At 45.1% G+C, this 24,633-nt stretch overlaps 2 protein-coding genes across 3 annotated transcripts in view; one reads left to right on the top strand and one right to left on the bottom strand.

Annotated features, from left to right (window-relative positions):
- pola1 (polymerase (DNA directed), alpha 1) overlaps positions 1-13,205 on the top strand; it is a 54,450-nt gene extending 41,245 nt beyond the window's left edge. For both annotated transcript variants that reach the window (XM_086192000.1, XM_086192002.1), the window contains 2 exons: positions 4,764-4,860; positions 12,507-13,205. In XM_086192000.1, the coding sequence (XP_086048126.1) occupies positions 4,764-4,860; positions 12,507-12,652 (243 nt within the window). In that variant the 3' untranslated portion in view covers positions 12,653-13,205. The remainder of the gene's footprint in view (positions 1-4,763; positions 4,861-12,506) is intronic.
- Positions 13,206-16,962: 3,757 nt separating this feature from the next.
- Positions 16,963-24,007, bottom strand: arxa (aristaless related homeobox a). The gene is made up of 5 exons (XM_086191172.1): positions 23,647-24,007; positions 22,811-23,375; positions 21,444-21,489; positions 19,321-19,652; positions 16,963-18,804 (listed from the first exon to the last, which is right to left on the bottom strand). The coding sequence occupies exons 1-5, from the start codon at positions 23,834-23,836 to the stop codon at positions 18,540-18,542; spliced, it is 1,398 nt and encodes a 465-aa protein (XP_086047298.1). The 5' UTR covers positions 23,837-24,007; the 3' UTR covers positions 16,963-18,539.
- Positions 24,008-24,633: the final 626 nt, after the last annotated feature.

The raw sequence follows: 24,633 nt of genomic DNA, 5'->3' as shown, positions 1-24,633 counted from the left end.
GCTGCCCCATTATCGCCTAATCGCTCTTTAAACACTGAATTTTGCCGAACAAAAATTCTTGTCATAATTTTGCTTAAGTGTATTTGGAAATCACAGTCCTTTGAGCGAGGATAATTGAAATCAAATCCCTTTCACTGGAGCTGACATTTCTACATTTCCCCCCAATTGAAATTAATTTCAAAAATTGGGCATGAATATCTTCAAATAGCAGGCAATTATGCCTTTCAATGGGGAGAAATTACCGGTGCTGAATCGTTGGAGGCTTGCGGGCGAGAGCACCAGTTAAATGCCTTTGTTTCCCGCCGTGTTTGCCTAGTAAAGATTTACATATATTGACTCATTATGGTGTCTTGTGAAGCTGATCGGCGTGACTACCACAACCGGCAATAACGCTCATTGCATCTAAAAAAGCTCAAGAGTTTGAAAGCCTTGTGGCCTTGCAGCTGAGGGAAAAATGTATGTTTGTTTCTCTCCATCGCCCTCCCGTCCTCGATCCAGCTCTCTTCTTCTTTTTTTTTTTCCTGCAGCTGCATTTTTTTTTTTTTTTTTTTAATCTGTGAGGACTTCTAGGTTCACTATTTACATGTTTTGCCTTTAAGCCGTAGAGAGGAAAGCGTACAAAAGCCCGGGGCCCTGTTTATCTCACTTGTGCTGCAATATTTTTTATTTTTATCTTGCACACTTTTCAACCGCTTTAAAACCCAGTGTGTGTTTGTGTGTTTTTTTGGGTTTTTTTTTTTTTGTGTGTGTGTGTGTCTCATCTCACATTAACTAATTAGCTTGTCATTAGCTGCTGCAATGTGCAAAAGTTCTGTACGGGTCACAGGTGTCCCTTTTTAAAAAAACAAAAAAAACAACTGACTGAAGACGGTTTGTTTTAGCTAATTGATTTAGATTCTCTACATCTTGTCTGGGAGAAACCGTTTGTACATGTGCTGGGGTGTGTGTGTGGCAATTGAGAGTCAGTTGGGGAAGAGGAAGGCAAAGGAGAAAAGGGGTATGAGGTGGGGGTGGGCAGGGTGTGTGTGTGTGTGTGTGGGGGGGGGGTCCTATGCTCCCGGGAGAGAGGCAATTTCACAGCTGGTTTGCTCCTTAGGCAGTCAGGCTGAAAATGCTGCAGATTTGTGGAGCAAATTGAAATGGTGTCAGTGCAGGAACAAAGCGCCGAGCTGAATGACGAGGTAGGTGTGTGTGTGTGTGTGTGTGTGTGTGTGTGTGTGTGTGTCTTTGCAAAGAGAGAGAGAGAGAGAGAGAGAGAGAGGTGGGGTTGAGGGGGCTCCAAATTCAATAACAACCCTGTAACATTTTAGCCACGCCTTTCTGACACCTGTCAGTCAATCAGTATGCAGCAAGTGGCCCGCCCATAATCAGCATTATATTGTTTGAATGTGAGTGGTGTGTGTGTGTGTGTGTGTGTGTTCGTGCACGTGTGCTCACAGTGTGTGTTTTATTTTCGGGAGGAAGAAGTAGTGTTTGTGCTGACCGAGCTTGTTCAACCTTGGCAACGGTAACCGAGGCTCCATTATGGGCTGTGCATGGTTTGGTTGTTGACCAGGCAGTGCATCAGCGGTCAACAGCTGTGCGTGCCATGTGGGCAGCCATAGAGAGCCATTTAACACACACACACACACACACATTCACACATCACATAGTTTGCAAGTAGTTACATTAAACGCCACTTGATTACGCCACAGTAGTAAAAAATCTGAAATTACAATTACACCGCCGATTGGCAGGTACAACGGGCTCGCACATGCACTCAAACACTGACACACAGAAATCGTTGGGGGATTCTTCCTGGTGGTAATAATAAAGCACTCGGCGCACACCTGATGGCAGTGTGGGGTCGGGGCTTAGCGTGCCCTCTCCAGCTTAGCAGGGAAATGACGAGCCAATAACTGCAATTAAACATGCAGTATAATGGCTAATCAAATTGACAACCTCGGCTGTTCGCATGCCTCTCTCACAATGGCTTATCACAACAAACTATTATGAGGGAGGGTATTTCAGGCCTGATCCCCTTCTTTTCTTTCTCTCTTATTCTCTCCATCTCTTCCTGTATCTTTACCCTTCTCTCTCTCTTTCCCACCCACCGCTTCGTCTCGCTCATCCTCTCCCGTCTCTCTCTCTTTCTCTCCCTCCCTCTGGCAGGTTGCTGTGTGGCACCAGTTAATTGCAGTGGAGATTAACAAAGCAAGCAAATTTGTTTTCTTGCTTTACTGTGTCACACAGAGGAAGGGGAGATCTTGTCAGGGAGGTATTCTCGTACAAGCAGGCGCGTGTTTGGAGTCAACTGATAAAAGTGTGTCCGGTTTTAGAAGGTTGTTTTGTCTCTTTTTTTAATACAGCTACTTTAACAAGACGGTCACCCCAAAACCTTTTTCAGGAAGCTCCGCCCCTTTTTGTACATAATGACAAAGCACTTCAAGCTAAAACATTTCTGGACTTTTTACAAAGGTTGGCCCTTTTGACTTCTTTAGTAGTCTTTGATTTTAAAGTCCGCTGTTCAACAGGGATGTCTCTCGCTAGCTTGATTGGTGTGTGTGACCCAAACGGTGAACTGCAAGGAAGTCTAACTGAAGCAGGTGTAAGGGAGTGCGCCGCCACCTGCCGTTACAGAGCTGGACACACGTCCGCTCCCCCCTGCTCATCACACTAGAACAACATTGGTCTAATTAAACGACCTAATTGAGCTACAACCGGAGTTTGACTACAACTGTGCGGGCAAACTCAGTCTCTTCCAGCCATAGTACCTGAGGGGGCGTCTCAGTGAGAGCAAAGATCAACGTGACTTCACCCCTGCTGTGTGTTCAAGCTCAGCACACAGGCAGACCAATGGGGAGCCGAAAGCTGTTTAAAACCTGGCAACAGTGGTAAAAATGCAGTCATTTTTTTGTGAATGCAAATCTGAGAAACCAACACAATAACCTAAGACGAAAAGGTGAAGACTGCACTGTCGTCTGTCCGTCCGTCCCCCAGCAGCCCAAGCTAAGGTTTACGACAAGCCTGGAAATTCGTGACATTTTTTTTATAATAGACAAAGTTGTGGACGTTGGCTAGCTGTGTCAGTTCATAAGTGAACGCTGTAAGCGTTGTTCTCACTGTCATACCTTTGCAGGCAGCCTGTCATGTATTAGATATGCTGGACACCACAACTCAGTTTTTGCACATCCCAGCACCAACCCTCTGCAGGAATAGTTCAAACTGCCCCTTCATTATCCTGGAAGCAGTTCTATCTATAATGATGGATGATATAAGATGACATTCACCTTATTGATGTCGGATTATGTCATGCACCCATGTCCTCCTCGCTCCACAGCTGTCAGATTGAGTGGTGACAGCGGAGACATCACCGTTATTAAGCTCATCCATACAAAGTACGAGGCCAAGCATCCTCCGGTTGGCGCTTATATTGGAAAAAATGAGGTCAAACTGACTAGATAACATCAAAAGCGGCGATGCAGGCAAGCTTTATCAGTGGGACATCATAGGAATATTTTCTCTGATGCAAAAACCCTTGCGCAGTCCATGGACTTTTTTTTTTTTTTTTTTTTAAACCACATTAAAAAAAAGGTTGAGTTAAAATAGTTGGAATCCAACAAGTGGTGATAAACTATGAAAGAGAGAAACCCTCACTGTTGTCAAACTGGAATAATAACAGTGAGGCTGCTGTCTATCAGCTTAATTAGTTCCCCAATCAACTGGTAAATCACTGTTGTCAAACGTCTTTAAATAAATGTGACACATTCCGATGTCTTGTTTTGTGTGACCCTCTGTCTGAAAGCCAATTTATAACATTATCTTAGGGCTACATTTTGCAGCATCTTTAGCTAAAAACAGTTTAAAATGATGTTGATGACACACAGATGTGTGATTAGAGGAACGTTGCCCTTTTCAATCCTTGTCAAAGCTCTGAATGTTCCTGCACTGACCAAGGTGAAGCTCCTGCTAGCTTGTTGTGATAGCTTTAGAAACTGACGAAGAAAATGACAGCTGTCCCAAAAAGCCTGACGAAGACATATGTGTGTGTGTGTCTGTGTCTGTGTGTGTCTGTGTGTGTGTTTGCGGGGTCGTTGTGTGGGGGGTGCTGAGAGAAAAAAACAATACTAGCAGGAGTTTAGGGTAACACATTTTCAGTGTTACACTGATTTATGAATAAAGAGAATGGCATTGCATTCAATCCTCCTGAGCTCTGTACTTGTGCTGGCGAGCAGAATTCTTGCTAGCTCAGAATTCTCAACATCGTGGAGTGCAAAAGACATTCGTGGTGAAGCTTAGAGGAAAACAGGACCCTGAGCTGCTGCTTGTCACTTGGTCCCTGAAGCTAGCTGTTAGCGACCACGTTTGAACTGCGACTGCTGAGTGTCCAAGTATTGAGGGTCACAGAAATTAGTTCAATACATGGGATGTCCAGGGTCCCTTCACAGACTTGAAAAGTTCTGAATTTCACCTAAAATGTATATTTTGGTTTTAAAATATGCTGTTGATGGGTCTGGAAAAAAAATCACACCCCTGTTGCCTCAACACCCAGCTTGCAATTGCATGCTCATCAACCAAGCTTGAGCGTGTCTGTTGCTGATATGTAGACTGTATAGCTCTTCATTTGTATTCGGTGAGATCTTAAAAACCCTGAGGCCACAGTAGAGCCACAAGTCTCTTTACCCCATGTTGGAATATGTTCCTCTCTGTCTGGTCTTGTCAAAAGTTGGACGTATCTTTCTTGTTTAAGTTGTCTAATGTGTCTGCATGTGTCCTCTCCGCAGTACTCCGAGAAGGCCCTGTACAACCAGCTCTGCTTCTACAGGTTCATCTTTGACTGGGACTACGCTACGGCCAAAGTTATACAGGCCGAGGACAGAAGTAAGACTTGAAGTTTTTTGGCAAGTTTGTGAGACTGGCTTTACTTTTTACATTTTGGCATATTTTATTTATTCGGTTTCTCTATTGTTCTTCCGTTCCCGCCTCTGGAATTGAAAGTCAGTTAGTAGAACTGCTGTTAAAGATAGAATTTTGATGTCTCCCTCAATGCTTCCTCACAAATACACATCCAACATAGCATTAACAATCAGTGTCTCAACGTAAACCTGTTACCCAGGCTGCACTTACAATATTCACCAATGATGTCACATGCACACATACAAACGCGCGTGCGCACACACACACACACACACACACACACAAGTAGCAGAGTATGGGCATTGGATATGGGAAGGGGGGGGGGGTTAAGGACATTCAGCTCCTCGAGTCGACAGCCCTAATTTAGGAGACGGATTCAATCACACACACATACAGAATGCAAAACGCTCCAATCACTGGAAGAAAGAAGGAAAGAGCCCTCCATCGCTCTCCCCTTCCCCTACCCTCACTGTCCACCTCTACCGCTTTCTCTCCTTTCTCTCTCTCTCTTGGACAGGCACTCGTTTGGCTGTGTTGATTGAAAACAGGTTTTAGATTTGGGGAAATTATAGGGGGAGTAATGGGCGCGCTGACGAAAGGATAGCCCTTCTCCTATAATGGGACATGGAGCGTATATTTCCCCCCTTGGACTCAAATAGACGCTACTCCAGCCCTCTGGGTGCGCTTGGTAGGCGTCAGCCACAAGGCCTCTTTACCCATAGTTCTTCGTGATTGATGTCACTTGATTAGAAAGGGCCGCCAGGCCGAGTGATTTATTTATTTGATTAAATATTTATGTATATATGTATGTTATGTATGTATGCCTGAATGTGGGGAGTGTGCACGCCAGCCAGCAGCCGAGTGAGACGGCAGAGGTAAATATAACATGTAATCAACAGATGACCACTCAGAAGATGGATGGAGCTGAAATGGAGGGATTGAACGTGTGTGTGTGTGTGTGTGTGTGAGAAGGGGTGCTAACATGATTATAGCCTCTATTTTTTGCATTCTTTTATTTTTGTCTTTGCCCAGACGCGAATCAATTCCCAACTCTACTTTTCTGTACATTCTTAACCGGTTCTTTCTTCCTGAGTTTCTCTCATTTTGTACAACATAATATCGCACATTCTTTAAGTGACGGTAATGGAAGTGTGTTCACTTAATATAGCAGAATGGGACATATTTCAAATGACAAGTGCAAGAAAATGTCTGTTCTTTCAGGTTATTCACATTTAAACTTTTGCTCAACAGTACTTTTTGATACTTTAGTTTCTCTTTCGTAACACAATGCAATTTCAGTCACACAAAAAAACTTCCCACGCAAACATTTTATTGATTTACACCATTTTACACAAATCTTTTAAATCTCATGCTACTTAAGCTAAGTGTTATTGACACAACGCCAGAGCTGCTTTGGTCGCCTGTCTGACATCGTCTTGATGGCATCACTATCACAGTTATATGTTCATAAATCCACGGTGCAATCGGTTCCATACAAATTGAAGAATCCCACATTCTGTTTGTGTACCATAAATAAGACACTGTTAGGGTCTCTTGTGGTTAAGTGTTGACTCCGGCTAGTAAAAAAAAAAAAAAAAAAAAGCTAAGCCAACACAGAACAAAGTTATCAAATTTCAAAGTCTTCCACGTCCACGGAGGGTTCAACTTCTTCACGCTGACTGCAGGCGAGTAGCTAATGTTCGCAGACGCTGCTATCAGGCTATCAAATACACTGTTCAGCTTTTAGATAGACGCAATTAACCGGATGTTTCCTCACGTTACGGATCATAAACATGGCACAGACCTTTGGGTCTGTTTTAGAATATGACCACACTTTCTCAATGCCCATGTGTTGGGTTTGAACAGGGGGAACACGGTCTCCCTCTCTCAGTCACCGGGTTTCTGTGCACCGCCAGCCTGTTCTGTCATCAACAACAAAACCAGCGTCTCCACCAAATGATCACCATCTCACACACACACACACACACACCTCCCAAAGCGCGTGTGCACTTCTTTGGGAGGATGATGCATGTATATACTCCTTCATGCTGCTATAAAGTATAGGTTTCAGGTGTTATCCCTCTGTCCTGGGGCAGTAATACCCCATATTACTGCATTACACACCCAGGGGCCACATTGCTCCGATTACAGGGAGGAGACGTACAATTCTATACACTCTGATCTACTTTAGTCGCACGTTGAGTGTTGTGTCGGTGGGAGCGTGTGCATATACCTTATACCAATTTATGAGCAGTGTTTACATACGTGTCTCATTTTGATATTGTTTTCTCTCTGTTGTGGCAATCATACTCTGCAGTCAATGTGAAAAGCTCCTCTGCGTACCACTTGGAGAGCCGTTTAGATTTTCTGCTGGGAGATTTGTTTTTGTGTGTGCCAGTATTAAGAAATGACCTCCGTCTGAACCTCATTTCTGTCCCTAAACAGAAGAGAAAAGGATAATATTTGCCTCACTATCCAAAAATTAGAGGAAGAAAAAGAAATCTAAAAATAGATTGAGCTCATTGATTGTCCAGAAATGGCGGAATCTGTCACGTCGTAGCAAGAGCACTTTGACAGAAAAGGAAGTACATGATCTTCAACCACCTTCCCATCCACCCTAATTACCTGGATACTGCACTGCAGCAGATGAGTGATGACATTTATTTATCTACAATTACAACCTAATGGAGATGGCAGCGATGGAGCTTATACTGTGTAAGGAAAGGCTGCTCAACTGGAAGGCTAACTCTGGCCCACCCATCCGTTCGGTTGATGTCATGGCCGCTCCAGGCACAATAAATCCATCAACAGAGCATCGCCTTGCGGCTCTTCGAAGGGGAGCAGCCCTTTTGATTGTTAGCAGCGTATCCCCAAAAATTGAAGGGTATGTTTTCATTACATTTGGTCCAAAGATAGATGATATTTCAAAGAATCTGAATCAAACTGTCCTGGATCCTGAGGACTGTTCAGGGCCATTGGCAGGAAGCTCTCATGTTAGCTGCAGCCAGCGGCCCTCAAAGCCCCGCCACCCAACTTTGACGGGCTCACAATCAGGCCTTCAGTCTTCACTACAGCATTATGACGCAAGGTCTACATATTTTTGCCCTCTTCCAGTCTTAAGCCTCTTCAGTTCAGTTTTCTCAGGGGACAGGAAGTTCCGGTGTGACCACTTGCTTTGTCGACTCTGATGACAACAACCTGAGGAGCTGGGTTGGTGTCGGGCCTTTTCCCCACCTCTGATGAAGGTGTGCTGACTTGGGATGTGCTCAGAGGGCCCCTCCCCCAGCACAGATGACACCGGGGAGTGTTTGCCATACGCCCAGATGTAACTACTAGCACCATTTCAGGATGTCGAAAGCAAAATTCAGTCAAATTTCTCAGCGATGCATAATCTGGAAGAACCGTTTTTGAGACTTTGGAAGAAAATGTATGGATGGCTGTAACACCATGTTGACATTCTCTATCTACCATCCTGTACGTCCTCAGTGGGAGAACTGAAAGACAGATAGCGCCTTGCAGGTTGTTGCCTTGGAATTTTCACACTTGACTGTTGCATACAAATTGGATCCTACGGATCCTCGTATAACACTTTCTACATATGAGCATCATGATGTCGTTTTTTTCAGAATCATTTTGAACCAGTTATCCGCAAAGCTGGAAGCTGCGCTCATCCAGATCTAACTCCTGGAGGAGGCTCCAAAAAAAAAAACCTCCAAATACACAATAATACTTGTTGACTCAACTCAGACAAATGAGCTCAGAGGTAGACTTTTATCTTCATGTACTGCAGTAGATAATATCTGGATTTGTATCTGGTTTGCAGGAAACTCTTAGTACTTGTTTACACGTGTACTGAACGTACACAATAAAGCACATTAAAGCAGAATGGCTTCACATAAAAGAGACCTGAGTTATGCGTGTGTGTGTGTGTGTGTGTGTGTGTGTGTGTGTATCTTATCTACATGTACAATGCATTTCTGAGCCTGATTGCTGCGGCTGAGTAAAACATGGAGGTAATTTCATCCGCGGCGGGAGATCTCTAATAGATTACACGCGCGTGCACACGCACGCACACACGCACACACACACACACACACACACACACAGTCTTACACACACACTATGAAAAAAACATTTTGTCCATTCTTAGCTGGGAACATCCCGTATCAATGACTTTCAAATCATTTCATGTCACTTTTCTTCTCGCCATCTCTTTTTAATCTCCCCTCCCTCAGTCTATCTGTTGCGTCTCCCCTCCCTACATACCCCCCCCCCCCCCCCCCAGGTCTCCGTCTGGAGTGTGGGCAGTGTGTGGGTGTGGGTGGGTGTGTGTGTGTGTGTGTGTGTGAGTGAGAACAGTAATGTAATTTTGCCGCATTTATAAAATATAAATTTTCCTTCAGCTGCGCTTTTCTAATGATCCATTTACCGGCAGCTTCCCTGCCACCTCTCAGCACTCTGCCTCTGGTCCTCTTCTACCCTCCCACTCTTCTTCCTCTCACTCTCTCTCTCCTCTTCATATTCTTCACCCCTCTCTCTCTCTCTCTCTCTCTCGATCTTCCACACTCCCTATCCTTTCGCCGGCGATACAAAGCGGGGTGGCAAAATCCACGGGCGCGATTGTCAAATCAATTATTCATTCTGTGCAATTACACTCACACAAAGAAGTTTCCCTGTGCTCTGAGTGGTGATTAAATTAACTGCTATTCCAGCTGCCCGTCGCCACCAGCCTAATAGAATATTCATGGAGGCGGCCGACGGAATGGCCGATCTCCATTAACTTCATCATACTCACTTAATTACAGGCTTGTTATTGTATTTACACCTAGTTAGAGCGTGCAGAGCCCCGATCTACTCGTGCCCAGCTTCGCAAGAGTGTGCGCGAGTGTGTGACAACACCTAGTTAGAGCAAAGATAACCCCTGGTACATGGTGCGTGTGTGTGTGTGTGTGTCCGTGTCTGTATGAGGATATTTTTGTACCATGTGATTTATCAGGCATATTTTTTGGAATGTAAAACCCGATTTATGTCCATATGTCACCGTCATCATCTTGCATTTTTTCTGATTACCATTTTCTCTTTCGCCTCGGCCTTCTCAACCATGTCGTCATTTTTGTGTTTTTTTTTTTGCTTCCCTCCTCTCGTTACGCTTTCCATTCGCTCTTTAAGGGAGGCTATTTATTTGAACTACACCGCCCATTGTTCTCCGACTTGCAGCAAGGTTTCTCCTTTTCTTTTCCTCTCTGTGACTCTTAAATCATTCTTTTATCTGTTCGCCGCGCAGTGATTGAGGCAGAAAAGAGAAAGGAGTGAGAGGGAAGAGTAGAGGAGGGAGGGAGAATGATTTTCTCCTACCTTTTAGAAATGATGACATGATTGCTTTCGCTTGATCATGCATCATCACCCCCTTCCTATTACTCCGATAAATAGACTAGTTTGTCTCTTCCTGCCTTTCCCCCTCCATCCCTGTCCTTGCTAACGTGTGGATTATCTGGTAATCGTTGCTGATGGCGTTTAAGTCAACCATACCTCTGTGCGTGTGTGTGTGTGTGTGAGAGAGAGAGAGAGAGTGATTACTGTATGTCGCATGGATGTTTTTTGGTCTCCATGACTGGGTTGGTGTGCTTTTTAAGTGTTTAACTACCATCAATCGTCTGTGTATTCTCCTTTAGTGTGTGTGTGTGTGTGTGTGTGTCTTGATCTCTGTGTATCTAACCTTTGTTCTCCTGGCCAGTCAGTGGGATGGTATTTATCCAACAGCCACTAATGTAGCGGGCAGGAAGGACGAGACAGGAGATAGGGCTGTGGAGACTGCGAGGACATGACAACTGGCCATATGGAGTGTGCGTGTGCGTGTGCGTGTGCGTGTGTGTGTGTGTGTGTGTGTGCGCGCGCAATATAAAGGTTTTTGAGTTATAACACATCCTCTCAGACAAGCGTGAGCATTCTCAACAAATTACGTCTCTGAAGTTAAACAGAATAGTTTTATTAAAGGCTTCATGTGCAGCATTTTGAGCTTCAGCATCATTTTAATGCCACACTTCAAGTCCTCCACCGAGCTCTGCACATCTGTCCCTGCACTGTGTGATTTGAGCAGAACAAGGACGAAACCCTTGCTTCCCTGAAGGACTAGAAGGTAGCTCGTAATTCTCGTCATGGGACATTTACGGAGGAAGTTGAGAAGAGAAAAACCAGACCCTCACCAACTGCTCTTAACTCACTATGATGCTAGCTCGTTGTTAACAAGTGTATTTTAGTGCATAACCCTTAACGCAACTGCCGGCTGGTCCAGATTAAAGGTCGTAGTAATAGAATCAATCATTAGCATTAAGCATGTTCCAGTCACCCTCTCTGTCAGTCATTTTAAAGTCGTGTGGTCCTCTGCTCACTCTTAACAGAACTCAATGACCTCTTCTATCAGCAGAGGGCTGCTGCTCACCAAAACTACACAAGGTTGCTTTAATCCGCTCTCTATATGTCTATTAAACACTTGTGTGAGCAAGACAAAATGAGGCTGACCTGATTTTCCCCTGCTCCATTACCTAGCCCCTGCTGCTAGGTGGAATTACAGGACAGCTTTGTTTATTTTAGCCACAAAAAGGTGAATCATAATATTTATGTAGAGTTAACAATCGCAGTTTATACTTCGTCATTACTGTTTGCTTTGGAGATGCAGCGCAAGCTAGCTCGGTTGCAAACAAGCAACTGTAATGAGTGGTCACATGCTAACAGCTACTGAACAGCTGAGTGAACAATGTTCCTACATGCAGTCTCAATACTTGAAGAAGGGTCCCTGTGGCGGAGTACTGGGTTTGCACTCTGACTACCTCGATAACAAGCCTGGCAGTCATTTTCCAGGGTTTTGTGCTCGCAGACACCTGGGAGAGGAGATGCGGTCCATTTACAGGTTGTTGTTTTGTTCTGGTTTTTTTGGGGGGGTTGTTTTTTGTTTTTGTTTTGGTTTGGTTTTACCCTGTGCAAACACACTCTTGATGATCAACACATGTCAAGCTCAACAAATAATCACAATAGCCAATTTTAAGAATGTCAGGGGTCAAGGTTGCCGTGAGCTCCCAATTTCAGAATTCATACTTGGTTTCATATTGTTGCCGTAGCGGGCTGCACTCGTGGGTGCGATAGTGTGTTATTACTTGGTTTCGCGACACTTGATGCTCAGCATAATATTGTGAAGCTCTGGTTTCGATGGGCATCCCGATGCCTCAGATGGAATCAGTCTTCTCTCTCTGGACTTATTGCAGCCCACCTGAAGGGATAACAGACAAGATATTGACTTCATGCTCTTGTTGAGCCCCCCCTCCCCTCCCCCTTTTTTTGTATCGATATTGTGATCTTGTCTGTGCACGCGCCGCTATCGACCCACCAGTCCTATTCTATGATCCCCATCCTGGGCCCTCAAAGTGACACCATTACTGGTAGACAGAAGAGAAAAGGAGCTCCAGTTAAGACGGACACGCTCCTCTCAGTGTTTATTAGTGAGCCGGCCTCGTTGGATTATTGGAATGGAGTGACTTGCGCACCAGTTTATTCTGTATTAAGAGGAACGTGATGATCTTGGGTGGCAATAATAACCCCCCCCCCTTCTCTTCCAGCTCCTGCTAGCCAGTGGACAAAAGAAAAGGAAGTGTATCAAGTGTATCTAAAGCTGAAAGAAGTGCCGGACAAAGCCCTCGCCACCAGCGGCTACTCTGAGATTAACCTGGCCAAGCTCTTCCAGGCCTTCTCCTCTCTCAAGTAAAACACACACCTTAGAGGCACTGACGGCACACCACCATCTCTCGTTACAGGATTGACCTGTGCGCGCGCGCGTGCGTGTGTGTGTGTGTGTGTAAATGACTTATCGTCTGAGCTGCCAGTATACTCTAAAAGCAGCTAATTAGCTAATGATAGTGACCTCTGTCGCTAAGACCACTGGATGCCTGCAGCGATCGGACACTTGTTCTGATTACCTCCATTCATCCCGTGTGTGTGTGTGTGGGGGGGGGGGGGGGGATGCAGGGAGTGACTAGGTGAGCGAGGCCACACATGCCACTTTCTCTCACTCTTTTGTCTCGGTATCGAACAGCTCATCTCTTTCTCCTCCAGCGCCTCTGTTTAACTGATGTCATTTCATCTCTTTCACTCGTCCTCTTCCTCCTCCTCCTCCTCTTTGGTTCATATTGTGTTTTAACGCTTGTAATTTTCTATGTATCTGACTAGCGTTGCTCAGGAGGGTTTGTGTAATGATTTCTATGTAATTACTAGTATATTTTGATATTGATGAGAACCTTTGATCCAGAAACATCAATAAATGGCTAAATCAACGAGTTGTTGTGTTATTTCCAATGAGGTGTGGCTGGATGGGTGGGTGTGGTAGAGGTCCACAGTTGAAATACTTCATGAAGCTGCTCATCATTGAACACGATCTTGTTTTTACCCCCCCCCCCAAAAAAAGTTATTGAATCCCATGTGTTGACTGATTTATCGGCCGTACATCTGTATTGGCTGTTATTGCAAATAAGACGGCAGTGACTAATTCTTATCTGTTGATGTGAATGAAGTTTAAGTTTATGTCAAGACTGAATTTGTGCTCATTCAAAGAGTGTAATGAGACCTGATGCAGCTCATCTCCACATACGGACGTGTCGAGTCGATAGATCCCGGAAGTCCGTTCTTCCCCAGTGGAATCTTCCCTGATCTCTGATGTGTTCGCAAAGCTCCTCCATCTGTATGCTTTCAGTCGGGGATTTGCCTCACGTAAGTTTAACATTTATTTTTTAATTTTGCTGTGGAGTTCAGATAGACCCTGCAACGTGTGCTAGCAAGAAACAAGCTAACGGGCGAGGTGTGAGCTAACGGGCTACGAGTTGCTGCCGGTGCTTACTTTGTATATAATACAAAATTATCGACCCCAGACATCTGCAAGTGGAAATGAGGAGTTAAGACCTCATGGTTGTTTTTACATAAAAGTCAAATGTCTGAACTGTTTTTTTGTTGTTCTTTTCATTTCATGTTTCTGTCTGCTACAGAGACAGAAATGCAGGTTTTGTTGGACATCAGCAAAAAAAAAAGAAAAGAAAAAAAAGCTGCTGGTTTTCGTGTGCATTTTGTAGCTCTGAATAGATTTCGAACAGTTTGATGATGAGGAACAATCTGGACGAGCTATCGGTCAAATCGTCGAAATGTCTGTTGGTATCGCCGCAGAATTTCAGTGCCTTTAAAAAGTATCTTCATGAGCTGATCTCCACTTGTTTCAAGTGCACAGCATATATTGGCCAGGTCTTTTCAAATATGATAGACATTTACAGTATGAAATGTAGAATACTACTAGCCTTTTCTTTTTTTCCTTAAAAGTTTTGTTTTTGTTTGGTTTTTTTTTTTTTTGGTTATTCCAGTTTCGTTTAGAAGTGACTGAGGTGACTTTTTTTTTTAATGAATAAGAAAAATAAGTTGGTTCGAGCAAATGGGGTTAACCAAACACCCGTTAAATCTCTCCTCGTATTTAAAGAAGCTATGAAACTCCAGTAACAAGCTGCTTTACTTGTGAATTTAATGTTAGAATCTGTGAAATAATCCTACCTAGATATCTCCTGTCGCTCTCCTGTAAGGTTCAGTCTGACTGCTTCACCATTTTCCTCTGAGAATTTCTCCTTTTGTGTTAATACAGTCCAGGGATTTTTTTTTTTTTAAACTCCATCCTGCCTTGTGCATTTCCATAAACACTGCACGCCTCACAAATCACTTCAAACCACATGTGACTTGTGAAGGCAACCTTAAGTGGGCTGAACACTTAAACCATGATTCACAATGCAATGGATAGAACATGCTGTCTGTGTGTGTGTGTGTGTGTGTGTGTGTGTGTGTGTGAGAGAGAGAGAGAGGGAGAGAAACCGGGTGCATTTACAGCCTCATAACTTTACATATTTATTAAATCATATCAGCTCCACTTCCCTGCTGATTCTTCACTCTGTTTTTGCTCTTTATTTCCCCCATTTTTTTATTTGAGGTGTAATCACCCACAACTACCTGCTGCCACTATCAGAGCTGCAGCTTTTTAAGTGAGGGAGGTCCCAAATAAGAGTTCCCCTTGCATTAATTCGACCCTGCTAACGCTAATAAGGTCGAACAAGTCTCTTTGTATTGTGCTGTTAAGCTTTATTGCTTGTCGTTTTGACCAGCGATGGACAAGGTAGGCTTTGATGAGGGAATTAGTCCTCTATTCTGTCCCGGTTATTCATGGCGAGGCAGCAGAGAGGGTGTCAAAAGGAGAGCTGGTCCTATTGCAAAGTGTCTCCCTTGTTGGAGCTGAAAGGGCGGTTATGAGACGATAAACCGCTTAATACACGGAGCTAATTGGATGAGAGCGAGAGAGACGGGGAATTAAGGGGCGATGCGAGAGGGGAGCGGAGTGCCATGGCCCCGCTATTCAGCTCTTTTCATCGGGGCCCGGAGCTCCGCGTAAGGAGGAGGGGTGGTGGCGGTGGAAGTGGAGGAGGAGGAGGAGGAGGAGGAGGGTGTTCATCAAAGCGCCTTTTAGAGCTCCTCTCCCGGGGACTGAGTGAGGACCGATCTGGCTGAGACTCTGGAGTGATTGGGCCTATTCTCTCAGGCAGGGACGTGGTGTGAGAAACGAGGCCCGGGAGAATCCAAATCATGGGCCAAATCAAGTCCATGCGCCCGAAGAAGGAGATGGGAGGGGGGCGAGTCCTGGACACCTGGGTTAACCTGCAGTGACGTAATCCGCCGAATCATGCAGATTTTTTGGTATTTCTTGTATTACGTCATCATGCTTCACGCCTGCCTTGATATAAATGAAGAGCGCGAATCCAACAAGTGTGACTTCATTTCAATTTCTCGCCTTTTTGCGCTGCAAAGGAAGTTTTCGCTCCGCTACCAGCAGGACTCCCCCCTCCCACCCTCACCCCCTCCATTCCCCTCATATTAGGGACAAATTGGTTTGCTATTCATTATTCACAATAAGATTAAAACTCCCTGGACAATCCCATCAAGACCCTATAGGTGAAAACACGCTCCAGTGCGCGGAGGAACGGGGATGAAATTTAGCATTCATCTGACTTTATAGACCAGAATATGAAAAGAAACCATCACGTCCAGTCCTGCTCGTTGGGATTGAATTAGGTGATTAACAGGTGTTGGACCTGTGGACCACCGGAGGACGAAGACGGGAGGATAAAATAGGAAGAAGAAGAAAAAAAAGAGGGACTACTTTAATCCGCCGGGCTAATTTCACGCGCTTTGCTCGGGCACCATAGACGGGTCAAACGGAGGAGAATGACCATTGATTGCTGTAATAGTTCTGCATCACTAGTGGGATCCACAGGGAGGGAGGGGGGGAATTAACTCTGCGAGGTGTGTGTGTGTGTGAGAGAGAGAGTGAGTGAAAGCCGTTTGATGAAGTGGTTTGTTACTTCATTAATGACAAAGAGGAACCGCTTCCAACGACACGGTATTACAGATGTTAAGACCAATTTAGCGCCTGTAAAGGAAGTTTTGTAACGGGGGAGGGGGGGGGGCAGATAAAGTGGGCGATCTAATTGAAAAGCCCTCGCCTTTGTGGCTGCGTCTCACATGTTGGGGATTAAGCTCATGAATATATGGTCAGTATTTTGTCAACTGCGCTGCTGAAGAGGAGAGACGCACGCAGGGAGCGGAATTATGCGCCTTTCTCTCATTGGAGCGGCCTGGAGAAACACCCCAGCAGGCCTGCACGCACTCTGAAACCACATCATTTATTTCACTCTGCAGCACGTCTTTTTTTTTTTTTTTTCAAAATAATATTTATGATTAATCACATAAATTAGGGATGCACGATAGGATCAGCACGTCATCGACAGATGTTGGTGTTTTCAATTACAATTCTCAGCCTCTTTTTTGGGGAAAAAAGGTAAATTCATAATTTTTAGGATTTTGCATTTTTTTTTAAAAATTCACACGTTTATAATATCTGTCGGTACAAAATATCCTGCATCCCTAAATTAATTCACTGTGCAAAAAAAAAAAAATCTAAATTATCTATCAATGTAAGACACCAAGCACATTCTCCTCATAACACTTTTTATTAATAGTTCTATACTCTTCTATTTCACATATTTTTCCTGGTTTTTGTCAGTCCTAAAGGAAGCTGAAATAATAAGATAAACTCATTTTACCAATGTAATTTATTCAGATTAGCATTATTAAACCAGGAAAATTACAATCACTTAATAAGAAAAAAAAACTGTCCTTCACTCATTTGAGGGGTTGGGGTGGAGGGGTGGGGTTTCTGACATAAATAATTATCTAAAAACCTAATAATTCATAAACACAAGTGGAATTCTACACATTCACTAGACCGAGTGCAAGTTATCAAAACACGGCCTCCTCAAATATACACGACCTTTGTTTTGAAAATCATCCCTTTTTCTTTTTCTTTTTTTCTGTTTGTTTTCTTTACACAATATGTACAGTTCACACAGTCAGGTCGTCAGACGAGTGTCAGGTCTCGACGTTGCTCGCGTGTCCTGCGGTCAGACTTGCTGTAGATTTACTTAAATAAGTGTCTAGTCAATATCCTGTGTGTGTGTGTGTGTGTGTGTGTGTGTGTGTGTGTGTGTGTGTGTGTGTGTGTGTGTGTGTGTGTGTGTGACCGGCAGACAGGCGAGCAGTGGAGAGGAGTCAAGCTTGTAGACAAGGCTATGGAGGGTCTACGGACCGTTTTTTCCTTTGGTTCTGGAGGGACGTTGAGGGTGGGGGTGTGTGTGTGTGTGTGTGGGGGGGGGGGGGCGGTGAGACCTCCTCCAACTAGACTGGCTCAGCCCACATCGATGCATACAGATGAAGAATAACGAGCACTTGTGTTGCACACATCTGAACCAGCACAGGAATCCCCTGCTTTTCTTCAGCTCTGTGTGTGTGTGTGTGTGTGTGTGTGTGTATTAGAAGAAGGTTTCAGATCCTCAACTCTTATCTTTTTGTAGAAATATTTTTTTTATTTTTATACAAATGCAGAAGATACTTGTTCACCTTAAGAATCCAAAGTAAGTGTGTGATATATTACTGCTGTAGTATTTTAATGTACTTTTTCATAGGTTTTTCATATTTTGCAATCTTCTTTTATGTTTTTACATCAAGTCCTAAGTAAACAGAGTAAACAACAGCTTCAATAAATCAAACAGCATTTAAAGTACCATAATTAACCCTGATATGTACTACATTTGACAGAAATACTTGTCAAATTTGTACTTCAGGCATCATATACACTTGTGTGTATTTTGCATTTTACTGCAGAAATGCACATCCTGCATTCATGTTTAATCCTGTCAAAGTATAAGTACTAAATTAATATTTCCAACTATGAAATATTATAATTGTTTTTCAGGTTGAAAAACAGAGGGGGGGGATATTGCGCGTGTTGAGTTTAAACTAGTGACACACACACACACACACACACACACACAGCATTATCTGCCAGTGCTCTTTATAATTTGGTCGTGCTATTTTGTTGGGGAAAGATGAGGTAAGAGAGGTGGTTGCACACTGGCATATCAGGACATCAGCCTCAAGAGGTATGACCGGGGGAGCAAGGGGGGGGGGGGGGTCATGGAATGGGACAGGGAGGCCCTAGAGCTGCTGCTGTTGTGGAGTGTTCAGCACACCTCCTTCCCTGTGGCGCCGGCGGGCAGGATGTTCAGCTGGGTGAGCTGAGCCGAGTGTTCCTTGGCCTTGAGGCGCAACGCGGCGATACTGGAGGCCCTGCGGTCCGCTGCAGCTGAGGAAGATGAGGAGGCGGAAGAGGAAGAAGGGTCTGGGAGGACGGGACCCGCGTGGGAGTTGTCTACAGGAGGGGTGGGCTGACGGAGGAGAGCTGCGGCAGTAGAGGCACTGGTCAGAGGGCCCATACTGGAGAAGAGCCTGGGACGGATGGAGAGATGAGACCATCACGGATGCTGATAAGGTGAGTTATGAATCATCACAAACGTGTCAAGCACCTCTATTTTCCAGCAGAGAGCAACATCTTTTCACAGTGAAGAAGAAGACACATTTCCTGTTAATTAACTCCTCCACTGTTCCTCAGATGGATTTCATTTCCTTCTCCAGTTTGGGTGCGTTTGTCTTCCCTGACGCACAATAAGAGTGGAAGCATAATAACAGTGTATCATGGAAGCAAATGAGGAGCTAATTGTGGCACGTGGTGTGTGTGGTGTCACCCCTCCTCACAGCTTGTCTTGCAGGATCACACATTTGGTTAATTTATTAAGGCAGTTGACAGTGATTACACACCACTGTGAATGGTTAACAGTGTAACATATTTATAATCAGACACCCTGAGATAAACACCAGTGCTGTGTGTCTTCTACTGTAACCACCACTCATCAGTTGGTCTATGGTCTATGAGTCCTACACAGATCTGGGGGGGGTGTAGCATACCGGCCGAAAGTGGGTCCAATGAAAGCTGGGTGCCGAAACATAGCAGCCGTACCCAGGAAAGTACCCAGTCCGAGCGGGGTGGCCAGGGGTGGGGCGGAGCCATTGTGAGGGGGCGGGGCAAGGCCCGGGAAGGCAGCTGCCGCAGCTGCAGCAGCCGTCCACGCCGACTCCAGGGCAGGGTGCGGGTGAGGAGGGAAGGGTCCACCCTCCAGGTAGTGGCTGAGAGGGTGGCCTGCCGCCAGGGGGCCTGGGAAGGGCAGGCCTGGTGGGTGAGCCTGCACGCCGGCCTTCTCACGCTTCCTCCACTTGGCCCTGCGGTTCTGAAACCACACCTAGAGGTGGACACGAGCTAGTTAATGTCAGATACTTGAGGGAAAAAACAACATGGAATATACTTAATTGTCTTGGTGTAAAAGATGCAGCCTTAAAATTAACAGGGATGCACCAATTATGACATTCTGAACAAATATTGATGTTTAAAATGATAATTTAGCTGATACCAACCTTGATACAATGTTTCAAACAATAATGCAGTCCATACAGATGTTAAAAAATAATCTGGCTGATACTGATATTGATACAAATGCTTTAAATCACAATATAGTTGATACTGATTTTGAACAATAATTTGGCTGACGCCAAAAGTTGAAGCTTTTTGAGTTTTTTCATTGATTTTAGCCACACTCCCTTTGTCTTAGGAAACAGAAAATGATATATTAAATTGATGGTGTGTGTTTTTTTTTTTTTTAAATTTCACACACATTTACCCCCCACGCCAGCACATGAACATCGGCCACCGATCTTGTGGAGGAGGAGAGTACCTGCCGATAACGATACACGGTGTTTGTATCGGTGCAGCCAGTGTGGTCTCTCCGCTGAAGATGCTTGTTATTCACACATGTTCTGAAGACTTTTTCCTGTCACTTCCTGTCCTGCTTACGTCACAGCGAGGGGGGGGGGGCTGTCCAAGCGTAAAGTCAACGGTAATTACATGCGAGCTAAATCCTGCCGCTTAAATCTACTTTCTGTCTAATTAAACATCGTCTTTGTGGATGTTGCTTCAGGGGTGGGGAGGGATAATTAAGAGTCGGTTGTTAACAAAAGATCCAGAAAATTGCCGCTGAACTGGCTCCAATAACAATTAATTCGCTTTAAATTAAATTCTTAAAAGTGACTTCCATCCTGGAGCTATTTAACTTTCCCACGCATCCGCTGCGGGCCAGTTTGCTCTGCAGCAGGAGCGGCGGCGGCGGTGGAGGAGCTGATGGTGGTGGTGGTGGTGGTTCTCCCACAATGAGCAAAATGTCAACATGAGGGAAGTGATTGAACGGGCGAGCTTGAGCGACAGGGACTGTACACACACACTCTCTCTCTGTTTCACCCACACGCACACACAGACACGATTCCCAGAGGGCTGTTTAGCATTACACAGCCCCTCGGGAATTTATGAGTGTTTATCACCTCCTGATGGCGCCCGTTAAGTGATTTGTTCACCTACGGCCCCCCTAAAGAGACATCTGTTGTTTTACCGTCGGCCATAACCCCTCGGAGCTTCCACCGTGTTTGAACTGTCTCTCTGGTTATGAGCCCGGGGTTTCGACATGCATGCCACGCTTTCACAGCAAAGAGAGAGAGGGGGGGGGGGGGGGGTGAAGGAGAAGAGAGAGGGAGAGCGGGAAGGAGGAGGGGGGAGCAAACACCTTTAATGGCCTCTCATTCGCTCCCAAGTGCAAAGCATCGGATCAATGCAGGCCTATTGCAATCACATAATAGGAAATCAAATAGCATTACCCCCCCAGCCTCCCCCTCCCTCACCCACTCCCACCCTCATCTACCCCCCCTTACACACACACACACACACACACACACACACACACACACACACACACACACACACACACACACACTGATGATGGAAATATGTTTGCTCCCCGCGCTAAGTGAGCTTTTTATGAATCGCCTTAATTGCCACTAAAACGTTGACGTTTAATAACATCCAATAACAGGAAAGAACGGAGCCATTTAACACATTTAACGGTAATAAATTACCGGTGACGCACGTCATCATCCAGCGTGGACATTTTATACATCTACAAATAGAGGATTTTTAATTTCGTACTTACTTGGACTCGAGCTTCAGTGAGGTCCAGTCTCATGGCGAGTTCTTCCCTGAAAAGAATAAATACATTTTTTTTTAAAGATTCCAGATTATAATTTGTTGTCTGTCTCCTCCTGTTGCTCTGTCAACAATAGGCGGCTTTAAGAGCCTCGATTCTTTTTTTTTCTCCTTCTCTTTTTAATTTTTTTTTCCTTGAACCGCAGGAAGACACCATAGCTGTATTCTATTTTTCCTGTCACGGATGGGTAGAAATAGTGATTGTTAGATTTTCCATAGCCCGGGCCTGTCACTGTAACAACATAATGGTTGGAATAATGACATCCAACGCTCCCTTCAGCTGCAAGATGGGCAAATTAGACCCACAAGTCGCCCTAAAGTAGCCCCCAAAATCGATGTGAAAATATGAATAATCCCAATAGTGGGGAGGGGGGGGGGGGCAGAATTAACCTAATAATGTTGATTTTTGTTGTTGTTGTTGTAGAAGAAAATGTTAGTTATTTCGCAGCTTTTGCTAATATTTTAGTTTAAAATATCCAATAATATAAAAAATATTGAAGAAATTAAATGAAGAGCAAATATTAAAAAAAGGATGATTTAAAAGGTTGTTTTTTTTTTCATTTTAAACGCAGGTTCCCTTATTTATTAAGAAGATTGTTAGACCTGCAAAAACGTGTCACGTCTGTGCACCGCGCATGCACACCTGCCCCCTGCCTCCACTTCCCCACCAGCACCACCACTTGTATTCAGTATCATGTCCAGCAGGCAAGCAGTTCATTATTTCCTCTGAGACTCACGTCCCCTTGTGACAAAACGTCTGGGGTGTTAGCACTTGTAGGCCCATTGTGTTCACTTATGCAAGACACGGTGTTTGGTGTTTGGTTTATTGTGTGAGGTGGTGGGATGAGCGCAGTGTCCAGTGGCAGTCTGCATTCCAAACGTATGGAGTTACTGGGACTACTGGGGGAATTCTGTGGCACGGGGGAAGTGTTCATTTAAAAACAAACAAAAAAGCTATTGCAGTGCTTGAGGGAAAATATTCCTTTTATTTATTTAGGTCGTTATTTTATTAACAATTTATATCTGAATAATAATAATAAAAATAATAACAATAGTAATGTAAATCGTTACCATTGTTTTTTCTGTATTTACTGATATTTGAGGCCTTTATTGATTGAGTTTGGTTGGCCTATTTTTTGTCGTTTCCAGAATGTATTATTATTAATAATAATAATAACAATAGTAGTAAAAGTATTATTATTATTAGTAGTAATAACAATAATAATAATTTAAAGGAGGGTATAATTTAGGAATTTTAGACAATTTTCCCAGACGTATAAATAAATGTTGTCTGCAGTCGTCGTGTGTTCTGACCTGGTGAAGACGTCGGGGTAGTGAGTCTTCTGGAAAGCCCTCTCCAGCTCCTCGAGCTGGTAGCTGGTAAACGTAGTCCTGTATCTTCTCTGCTTCCGTTTCATCATCCCCTCCTCCGAATCACTGCCCGCCGACAGACACACGCTGTCCTCCCCGTCCCTCACGTCCCCATCCCCGGCGTTCAAGCTCTCCCTCTCCTCGTCTTTCGGTGACAGCGCAGCCGCATCCCCGCAGTTTTCCCCCTCCTTCCCCGCGTCCTCCTCGAACTTCAACGGGCCGAGCTCTACCAGTCCAAGACTGCTGTCCTCAGAGCCCTCCCCGGGGCTTTGGTCGCCCTCTCCCCGTGTGAGCGGTGCGTTCTCCCGGTAGGACTTGCTGCGGCTGATGCTCACCTGCGGCGCCTGGCTGATCTTCAGGCTCTCGCTGGCTTGCTCCAGGAGGAGCCGCTCCCTCTCCAGTTTCTCCGCCTGGTCGTGCAGGTATTTCCCCCCGGGTCCGTAGAGCCGGCGGAGCTTAGGCGGCAGGTGCATGTCAGCGGTGAGCGAGAGCGGATCTTTCGTTGGCCCTGAGAGGAAAAATGCCAAGAAAATAAAAGAAAATCAGATAAATAAACTTGCAATAAACACGTTTAATAGCTTAAATTCTTTGAACATAAAACATGAAAAAACACTTTTTTGCTACATCTCATACTTTCAGCTGGAGTTAGCTTCTTTGCTACATGCTCGTTCCATCAGACCCCCCCCCCCTCAAAAAAAAAAGAAAAACAACAACAACAAATGAAATAAACAAATTTAACGCGTCAGGCACCAGACCAGAACAGACGGTGACAAACTTACCGTCAGCCGCCTTGTCCAGCTCCCCTCTGCCGGACAGACCCGTCAAACTTTGCGCCCCTATCAGCCTGACCTTACAGGGACTCCGGCGGCCCAGAATGCTGTCTATGCAGTAAGAGGAGAGCAGCGTCGGGGACTTGCTGCCCTTCCTCTCGCCCCGCTCCTGGATATCTTCCTCAAACTGGCCGCTCATGTCGACACCTCGGCGTCTCTACTTCTGTCTCTCCCTCTCTCTTCCCCTCTCTCTCTCTCTCTCTCTCTCTCTCTCTCTCTCCCCCTCTCTCCCTCGGTCTGGGTCTTATCTTGTCCCCCTTCTCTCGGCGGCCCAGTGAGCGTGTTTGGACCGGGACCGTCCGCTCCTCTCCTCCTCTCTCTGTCGGTCTGAAGACAGACAGCGGGTGAAGGCTGCCTCGCGCCGCTCTGCCCTCTGACAGACGCTTCCCCTTGCCGCACGCTCGCGCAGCATACGTGTCGGCCGCTCCTGATTGGCTCGTAGTGTTTGTGTGTATGTGTGTGTGTGTGTGTGTGTGGTGACAGAGACGGCGCGGAGTCGCTTTATATATTTTACCATTAAAGTTAATTTGAGAGGAAGGAAACAAAACCTGACGTGGATTATTTTTACTCCGCGGAATGAATTTAGAACGCGGACAGACCTTGCAAACAGCCCCGAATCAGCATTTAATCCGTGCATCCATTTTCTATACCGCTTATTCGTTAAGGGTCTTTGGGAGCCTGGAGCCTATCCCAGTTGACACTGGGCGAGAGGCGGGGTTCACCCTGGATGGGTCCCTAGTCCGTCGCAGGGCCATCAGGAGCAATTAGGGGTTCAGTATCTTGCTCAAGGATGCTTGGACACGGTCGCCGGGGGAAGTGAGGATCGAACCAGCAACCCTTCGGTTGCTAGACGGCCACTCTACCTCTGAGCCACGCTGCTCCAGCATTTAATGCATTTATTATGAAGTACTTTTACTAATTCTTTTTATAGGCCCG

This window comes from Aulostomus chinensis, chromosome 21, assembly GCF_037954235.1.
Source record: "Aulostomus chinensis isolate RoL2024-O1b breed Wild chromosome 21, RoL_Achi_v1.0, whole genome shotgun sequence".
NCBI classification, from domain to species: Eukaryota; Metazoa; Chordata; class Actinopteri; order Syngnathiformes; family Aulostomidae; genus Aulostomus; species Aulostomus chinensis.
This window is presented reverse-complemented; position numbering and strand designations above follow the sequence as displayed.